The sequence below is a fragment of the Salmo salar genome, chromosome ssa07 (assembly GCF_905237065.1).
Source record: "Salmo salar chromosome ssa07, Ssal_v3.1, whole genome shotgun sequence".
In the NCBI taxonomy this organism is placed as follows: domain Eukaryota; kingdom Metazoa; phylum Chordata; class Actinopteri; order Salmoniformes; family Salmonidae; genus Salmo; species Salmo salar.
The window spans coordinates 15635495-15644760 of NC_059448.1; the positions used below are offsets into that span (position 1 = coordinate 15635495).

The 9266-nt window shown below is 39.1% G+C and overlaps 1 protein-coding gene across 1 annotated transcript; it reads right to left on the reverse strand.

Moving 5' to 3' along the window:
- Nucleotides 1-5370: 5370 nt before the first annotated feature.
- LOC106608659 (homeobox protein HMX1) lies at nucleotides 5371-7779 on the reverse strand. Its single transcript, XM_014206751.2, has 2 exons — nucleotides 7021-7779; nucleotides 5371-6295 (listed from the first exon to the last, which is right to left on the reverse strand). Exons 1-2 carry the CDS (start codon nucleotides 7322-7324, stop codon nucleotides 5685-5687), a joined length of 915 nt encoding a protein of 304 aa, XP_014062226.1. The 5' UTR covers nucleotides 7325-7779; the 3' UTR covers nucleotides 5371-5684.
- Nucleotides 7780-9266: the final 1487 nt, after the last annotated feature.

Below are 9266 nucleotides of genomic sequence, written 5' to 3' on the forward strand. Positions count from 1 at the left end.
GGGATCATATTACTATGTTTGTGCCCAACACCTGAACTTTTTTTTGAGAATACATGTGCTGTGTCAATCTGTCATTGAATGATAGCATTTATCATATGTATCCTGATTCATTGACCAAGAGACTAAAAAGCAGTCTACTGTACTTTTTTCTTAGATTAAATTACAATATATGTCTGTAATCCACATGTGAAAGCAATTGTCCATTACAGCACAACTAATCTGACTGGAACTAAACTGAGTGAAGTACTACAAGTAAGAGTTTTATTAGTATAATTAAACCATCACCTGCTGCCTGTTGGGTAAAGAGAGAGTATAATCCAGTCGACCAGATTGGCTCCAACTAGATCAAGGAGATATAAGAAATGACTGACATGGGATTTTGTTTGGATGAGAGACTGAATGTGGATGTGTCTTGGTCTGGATAAAGGACCTCTGACGGACTATTGAGCCTTACGTATTTACATAGGGACAGTTCACTTTTGCATATAGAGGGAGATGTAAAATATATATATATATATAGAGAGAGAAGAGAGAGAGAGAGAGAGAGAGAGAGAGAGAGAGAGAGAGAGAGAGAGAGAGAGAGAGAGAGAGAGAGAGAGAGAGAGAGAGAGAGAGAGAGAGAGAGAGAGAGAGAGAGAGAGAGAGAGATACCCGTGCAATGATAACGCTTTCCAATTTCAAGGGTTGCAAATGTTGTATTATTTACTAATTAGTATTTACTTATTTTCTTATTATTTATACATATTTTCCAACTGCTTATAGACTGTTTATAACTCTGTGAAAGTGGTATATTTAAATATGGTTAATTTTGTAGTGTTTGTGTTAGTATTTCATTTATAAATGTCACTTGTGTCAAAAATATTTTGCAGTTATTGCCATTTTTCTCGGTCATAGGTCTGCACACACAACCTTCATTCACAGTATTCCTTTGCTATTAAAAGGCACCAATGAGTACTGGAGGTTCACCATGTGTATCCCACTGATAATCCCACTTTTCATGAATGCAATTATGGGTAAAAGATTGGACAAATTCTACTACATGTCTGTTCCATCTGTACACAATGGTAATAAACAACCTTGTCACGTTTTTATTTTCACTTCCCATTTCACTTGTTATTTCTTCACGTTTTGAAAGGGCCAATGTGCTGTTGGATTTCATATGTACAGTGTTCAGTCTTTAACAAGGGATGAGAGGCTGGAATTTAGTAGAGAAAACAACTGATTTGAGTGCAGACTAAGTGGTTGAGTGAACAGGTTAACAGTGGCAGGCCTTTGAGCGGCTGTGACAGGGAGAAAAGCAGAGCGAGGCTCTGCCACTGAAGGGGTAGGTGACCCAGAAACACTGTGGAAGTGCAGCCAGCGTGGCCCTTAAGGAAACATCTCTCCACAAGCCGCTATTGCCCTTCTCTATGCAAATACCAATGATGCACCATATGTCTTCTTCTTTCTCTTCTTCATTGTTTTCTTTCTTTCTCTGTTGCAAGCACATAATGCACCGTTACACACACACACGAACACAAACACACACACACACAAAAGCAGAAAATAATGAACATAGATCATCATAAAAGCACACACACACACATAGAATAAACAGCAAACACACAAGGTTACACATGAATTAACCATCATTTGACTCTCCGATTATGTCCTATAGTGAAACAAGCAACCCCTGTATGGTTTTGGGTAGTGCACAGAATGTAATGTCTGTCACTTCTCTTACCATTCAAGTCCTACTTGCTTATAGTAGTAGTTATATAAAAGAATTTAGACCCTCAATTGAGGTTAAACTCTATTTACATGGTAATCACATTGCAAGTAAAGTGCAACTTCAATGTAGATACATTGTTCCTCTTACAACTGTTACTGAAGTTATCTGTGTAACCTTAAGCCGTAATGGTTGAGTAAAGGTGAACCGAATCAATTCCAGTTTGCTTGAAAATGTAATAATGGTTTAAATGCGTAACTACACAAACTGCAGACAGGCATCCATGTGTAACTTCAGAGAAAATACTTGAGAGAAAAAAAACATAAAGCAATAACATTAATACTTATTGAAGCTTGCCATATGAATGTTGAATATCTGAAGTAATATACCGTATAACACTATTCTCTATAGTCCAAATGTAATTCAACAAGCTCAGAAATTGCAAACGTTACAACATTTTTATTGCATATTATCATCTTCATGATATAAGTCAACAGCTTTATAATCTGTCATTTGAAATGCTTTTAGATAATAAGATGAAATAGTTTTAGACAAATACTGTATTTCAAATGAACATGGAACTGCAAAGGTAAGGCCATATAAATTAAACGCAAATATGACTTCACAGAGAGAAAGATATGTTAACAATTCAAGACAGAGTATAGCTATAATAGTAAGAAAATCTTATATGGAACTATAGGAAGCAAGTAACAACTAACGGTGCTGATAATAATGTTGATCTAATAAAGTGAAGCAATGGTTCAAACATCAAATCCCAAGCAAAACATAAACGTACATTCATTCAAATGTCATTACTGTACAAAATAAAATGGATCAAAGTCCAATAATTCATCCATAGATCCTACTTTGGTATGGTGTGTATTCAAAGACGAAATAACTGTGTGAAGAATTTGAAGAATAATGATAATGCTTTATAATAATATAAAATAATACTAACGTGTAGGCTATACTGACAATATAGGCTCCCCTTGGGCCAAATTCTTTAATTCAACTCGAAACCATATAACCTTGTACTAACTAAATGTTTTGCAATTGTGAAGGACTAAACTTGGCACATGCATGTCGTGCTTTGGTCAATGACGCAAATGTCACAAGAGCCACCATAAACTGAAAGGCCTATTAATATGTGTGTACAATGAAGAAAGTGGGGATATTCAGTGATGCTTAATTTGTATTAACATCCTTGAAAATGAAGATAAAAAAAATAAAAACATTACTAACGCGGGTCAGTTGGCGCTCTAATTCCAAACGTTTTTGACTGGCATGGATGTCGACTGGGTAGCGCTTTCCAGAGTTGGCTACGTCCCTAAAAGTCAACCGTCTGCATCGAAAATGCTAAAATATTTACCAGCGTTTGAGAAATAAATGTAAGGCGCGCTGTTTCCTGGATACATAACAGGGAAAGGCATTGGTAGTAAACATCCACCCAATATGTTGCTATCTTTGTAAATAGTTGGTAATTGCACATTTTTCCCGGAATCTGAAAACTGGTCGACTGGAACTGGTCCTTCGATGTCGGTGGATAGCTGTCGCTTCAACTTATTCCGGCGATTCTGGAACCAAATTTTCACTTGAGTCTCGGTAAGTTGTAAGGAATTCGCCAGACATGCCCGTTCTGCACTGCTCAGGTATCTTTTCATGTCAAATGTAGATTCCAGCTGAAAAATCTGCCTCTTGGAGAATATAGTGCGTGTTTTCTTCTTTGCCATTGCTTTGGTTTTCGAGTTTCCTTCATGTTGCTCAGATACGTCGTCGCAGCTGCTCGTACTCTCTGTCCTTGGACAAGTGTCAATCATCTTCGTTGCGTCGACGTCCTCCGCACAGACTGAACGCACACAAGCTGCATCGTGGTGGGCGCTGTTTGTTTGCGCTGTGAAATGAAGCGATAAAACTTGTTTTGATGCAATGCTGACACCAACTCGTATATCATCTGTGAAACCCACTGGATCACAGTAAGTGGAATATGAAAAATTACATAACTCAGACTTTGAAGTAAAATATGGTGGTGTTTTAATTGCTCAGCTGTTATTGTTTACCATGAATGAACAAATGCAAAACATTAAAGGGCTATTTAAACACAACCAAATATGGGCTCACCTGTTTCGTGGGTTATGTAGTCTGACTCATGACTCCTCTGAACATCGTAGTCCTCATATCGGGGCGTAAAATAATTTCTACACCTGGTGTCGCTCTGCCCTTTTGCATCATATGCGTCTAAATTGCTCTTGTTGTTTTGCTTCAGATTAAGAATATTGTCAATAGTGAATTTCAATGAAGCAGTCCGACAGGGAATAGCCTCCTTGTTCATATTCCCCGAAATGTAGAATTGTCCTTGTGTTCTAAATGGTGAATTGAGTTCCCCAAAACATCGAAGCCTAAATATACTCCAAGCACCATTGCTCCTCGATTGCAACTACACCGGGGCGTAGGATAGCGTTATTCAATGAACCAGAAGACTGTGGTTTAGCAGTTTTTGATTGGTGAGATTGCGAGGCAGCGTGACGCCAAATATCAGATGATGGCGGGAAGCATCCTTAGGCAAGACTAGTGTTAACCTCCTGGATTGTTTCCTGGTGTTTTCGGGGGAATATTCCCTATACAGTTAAATAGTGCCCAAACGATTTTAGTTTAGATGTTTACCAATGGTTTTCAGAATTACATGAAGAGTTGGCATATAGGCTATCTAAAATATATATTATAGGCCTATATGGAGTGGAAAACAATATTTGTTTTGTATAGTTAGGTATTACTGCACGGTTGGAGCTAGAAACAAAACATTTCGCTGCATCTGCGATAACATCTGCAAAAATGTGTAAGCGACCAATCAAATTTGATTTGATTTGAAGTGGTCACATTCATACAATTGAGACTGTTATGAACCAGTCAGCTATGTAGGCCAATACTTTCTAACTTTTGCTCCCATTAATCATATGCATTGAAACGTTAATGCGTTATGCGGGCACTGATATTAACTCTCCAAAAGATTAATCATAATTACGTCTTGTAGTTTCATTTTATTTTAAGCATACACATTAGAAAGCTATAGGGAGATAGAGGTTTTAGAAATCTAATAGGTTAATTAATTATGTTAGGATATGAGGCCTATAGCCTATATTCTAAATGTTTTATTAAAATGTCCTAATTTGACAAAAATCTATTTCCATTATCTCTATTGTGGTTAATTTCATCTATTTAATTTAATGAATCATTTTACACAACTTTATTGACAATTTCAGTCTGATGATAAGTACCCTATAGGCCTACATTCAATTCGAAGTGTCAGAAGAACTGCGAAACGTACCATTACCTGTGCCCCTATCTCCCACTGAACCTAAAAGAAATACACTGATAAACTATAAGAAGAAAGGTATTTTCAGTCGTCACCATAGAAATCTCTAACTACTCAACATCGGTGTGGAATTTCGCAAATTAGGCCTAAATGCAGAAAGTTTATGTATTATGAAAGGGAAAATGTGTATCACTGCGGTTGGATTCGGTTTTCAGTGTATTTTCAATGGACATAGACCCACTGGTCAGACAGAATCTTAACGAGACTAATTATCAACATAATATACCTTCGTGATAATTATGAGAATACAAAGCAGGCCTTTTCGTCAACACAATAAACATGAAACATGGTGTGCACTTCATCTATTTTATTTACATTGATCAGACAACTCTTGTGTACAAAATGTCAACTGAAACCCAGTTTAAATAAGAAATATGAAATAATAGTTCCCGTAACCCCATGCTCATAACTTGCATATTAAAATAGAGTAGTTGAGGCTATATGCTACACAGATTGCTCAATGAGTGTCATCCTCTTATGAGTGTGGCCGTGATCTTGGTGATTTGCAATAAAGTCACCCTCAGCAATAAACTCTTGTAGGGATTGTCTCTACTGTGTCCAATACTCAAATTGTTAGTTTAATATAATACACCAATAATGTGTGCCTCACACTAGGCCTGTCATTTGTGATCTTATAAAAGACATGGGGTGGGTGAACTGGGAGATGGGAAAATTCACAGTACTCGAAAAACCCACTAAAGGTGGCGACACCTGTGCCAGGTTTGCGTTCAGTGTCCCAGGTGAAGCGTTCTCGTGGTACAGGATAGGAACCCTGACAATCCTTTGGGCCGAAAAGGAGATTCTCGTGGACGCCATGTCGGCAGCTAGCTGTCTCTTCCACTTGTTCCTGCGGTTCTGGAACCAAATCTTGACCTGAGTCTCGGTAAGTTGTAGAGAAGCGGCCAGCCCCGCCCGCTCAGTGCTGCTCAGGTAGCGTTTCACGTCGAAGGTGGACTCCAGCTGGAACACCTGACTCCGGCTGAACACCGTGCGGGTCTTCTTCTTGCGAGCTGCTTTCGTATCAGGTGTGTCACTGTCGTCTCGCGCGAAGCAGGAGGATCCTGTTTCGTCATCCTTGTCGTCTGTCTGACTGCCCTCTGCCCTCTCGTTCCGTTCGTCGTGGTCTTCCACCGGCTCCGGAAGAGCCGGGGAATCCCGGTCGCTGGTTGGTAGGGAGTATCCGGGGTCATCTGAGTTGCTGGAGTGGCACTGCGGACCTGAAATAAACGGGGAGTATCATGAGGAATGCCATTGGTAAAATGTTTCTGCTACATTTTACGCACCGGCCAATAGAGATAAATGAGTGCATGATCATCTCTCAATCATGATATCAACCCTGATACGTTATTGCATTTTTCGATGGTAGTTGATTTTTTTAAGTGCTGCGGGCAGGCCACATATCGACTTGAAAAACGATGACCTCTAGCTTGTAATGAAACGTGCAATGAAACACAGTAGCCTTGCAAATGTATAAGCACCCTAATTCTGGTTCATAAACTCCATTTCCAATCAGTGTTACGTTTGAAATGTTTTTGAGAAGCGTGCCATACCCCGTGTAAAGAGGAACCGCATGGAGATGTTTTACGCACCGGGTAAGAGCGAATACACAAGTGCTGTTATGGTTTGTTGCAGGATATATGGGCTATGCATGACAAACAAATGCTATGTCACCATTTATTGTGTATTACCATTGAAAATGATGGCTAACATTACGCACAGCAACCTCCAAGCATTGTAGATCACAGCTCTTTCACGTTGTTTTTATCCTCATTATCTGAGGAAATGCGTCGGCTATCCTCACATGCTCCTTGTTGAGCGGATCAACCTGAACAGTGTAGGCTATTCGCTAGTAGTAAGCAAGCTACAGTTTGGTGTGGGTTTAGGCTATGCCGCTTTCATACAGACATAAACATAAGGGACAATTAACAAAAGTGACACTTACTCTGTAAATCGCTGCAAGCTTCATTGGGCGATGTGCCACACCAGTCCGAAATGCAACCGGCTTCAGCAAGGCGTTGGGCGTTTAACCCAAAGTAGGACAGTTGACGCTCCACTTGGCCCCAGCGGCTCTCAATGACAGCGACTTGGTTGAAAGACAGTCCCGTTTCTTTAAAAAAAAACTCATCTTCGGTCGTAGACCGCATGTCTGTAGTCCTGGTAGTAGAGCGAAGTAAATTCTCAATTGAAAATGATGAGCTTCTTGACGTTGGACCATGATGTTGAGACTCCGGTTCCTTATCAAGCATATTTCGACGTTTTCAAACCACCTAATCACCGATAAATGAATTACTTTGAAATACTTACGTGCTGTTTAGACATTACTGGATGTATCTTTCGCTTTTTTTCAGTTATGCCTACTATTTCTATCGAAGTCTGTCGAGCGATCCATGAGAGCTCGAGTCAAGAGTGTGGGACCGTGAGAGAATCCGCAGATAAACCACTGTAAATTCAACCGCGCGAGATCTAAGCGTAGCAAAGAAATTGCGTCTTGCGATTGGACAGTAGGGGAAGCGAGCAAGATTACTATAGAAAATAAGATAATTACTCGCATTGAGCTACTACACTGTGTTATAGTCTGCCTTGAGGGGTTGGAGGGACCCTGTCTCTGAGATACTTTATTTAGGTCAATTAGGGAGCAAATCAAAGCAGAGATACGGCCGTGTCCCCGGGCTGAGGAACCCTGACAACGGGCTGGGATGCATGGTAGAAGAGCCCACTTCTTGGAGAATGACACAGTACCTCCTATTGGCTACTTCTGTCTATGCAAGCTCTAGCTTTATTGTCCATTCATATTTGCATGCATGCATTCGTTCTCGTGCAATAATTATTCAATTTATAGGAGGGTGGACACGTGCAATTCATTGAATATCAATATAATATCAACAGCATTTCGCAATCAATTCAGTTTAGCTAACCATTTTTTAACCCCATTCTCTAAAAGGGAATAGAAAGTCCAGGTATAGGATTTCGATATTGTAGGAATTAATTTAGCATTATTTGTCATTATGGCCAATGATAACTTGTCATTATTTAGCAGGAAATGGAAGCTATTGATCTGGGACTAGTTTTCCTTTATTTGAAAAGGCTTATTATGTTGTTATGTTTAGTCAACATGTTTTAGTTTTTTCATTGGTCTACGTTGAAAGGTTAGGCCTACTGTAGTGTCCAATGTGCGTCCCAAGTTATCTCAGTCAAATAATGATATCGCAGTTATTGTAGGGCTACCAACTTTCAAGTTGTTTAGTCAAACTAATAGTAAATACATTTTATAACAGGGTAGCCTACATTCAAGTGGTTTCCTGCGTAGTCGCATTTTAATATAATAAACGAACAGAAATAATGCAAACCTGCATGTGAAGTATCATTTCTTATTGGGCCTAAAATTCTAAAAAGTTGTGTATTGTATAGTATGTTTTATTGTATGTTGAATTAATATCGGGGCGGCAGGTAGCCTAGTGTTTAGAGTGTTGTGCCAGTAACCGAAAGGTTGCTAGATCGAATCCCCGAGCTGACAAGGTAAAAATCTCTCGTTCTGCCCCTGAACAAGGCAGTTAACCCACTGTTCCTCGGCCGTCATTGTAAATAATAATTTGTTCTTAACTGACTTGCATAGTTAAATAAAAAGTATGTGTTCATTTTTTATTGAAGTCTTTAGGAAAGCAATGAAAGCAATGAAATTCAGTTTAGGAAAGTTGTGTATAGTATTATTATTGTCATAAAAATTGCATAACTTTTAATTTGATTTACAATTCCACATTATGCTCTAAACTTGGCCAGTAAAACATCAAACAATATTCCAAACACAATTTAGTAAAACTAACCCACCATTAATGTTCGAAATGTTTATTGAATGTTATAACCTTTAATGAAGTGCATTACTAATCAATATTTTGTTTTAATCATCTCTTTATTATGGAAAAATTGTAGGTTAACATCACATTTGCCTCGTAGAGAATGGGGTGTTATCGTATGGTCAGATATGTGTTTTAAAATAATAATAATTAAGCAATAAAGGGGGTGTGGGGGTGGGGGTGGGGGGGGGTGGTATACGCAACGCTAGATACATCCCTTATCCCTGGTATATTGGCCAAATACCACAAAACCCTGAGGTGCCTTATTGCCTGCATCCTGGCTCTTAGGGAGATGAATAGTCAACAGTGGCCTGCCAGAGGATCTCAGGCTGCGTCC

Bases quoted from the DNA above. Each gene is read 5' to 3' on its own strand.
- LOC106608659 (XM_014206751.2), bottom strand. From the start codon at position 7,324: ATGCTTGATAAGGAACCGGAGTCTCAACATCATGGTCCAACGTCAAGA. The intron at 6,296-7,020 runs GTAAGTGTCACT...CGTTTATTTCAG, and splicing joins AGCTTGCAGCGATTTACAGA to GTCCGCAGTGCCACTCCAGC.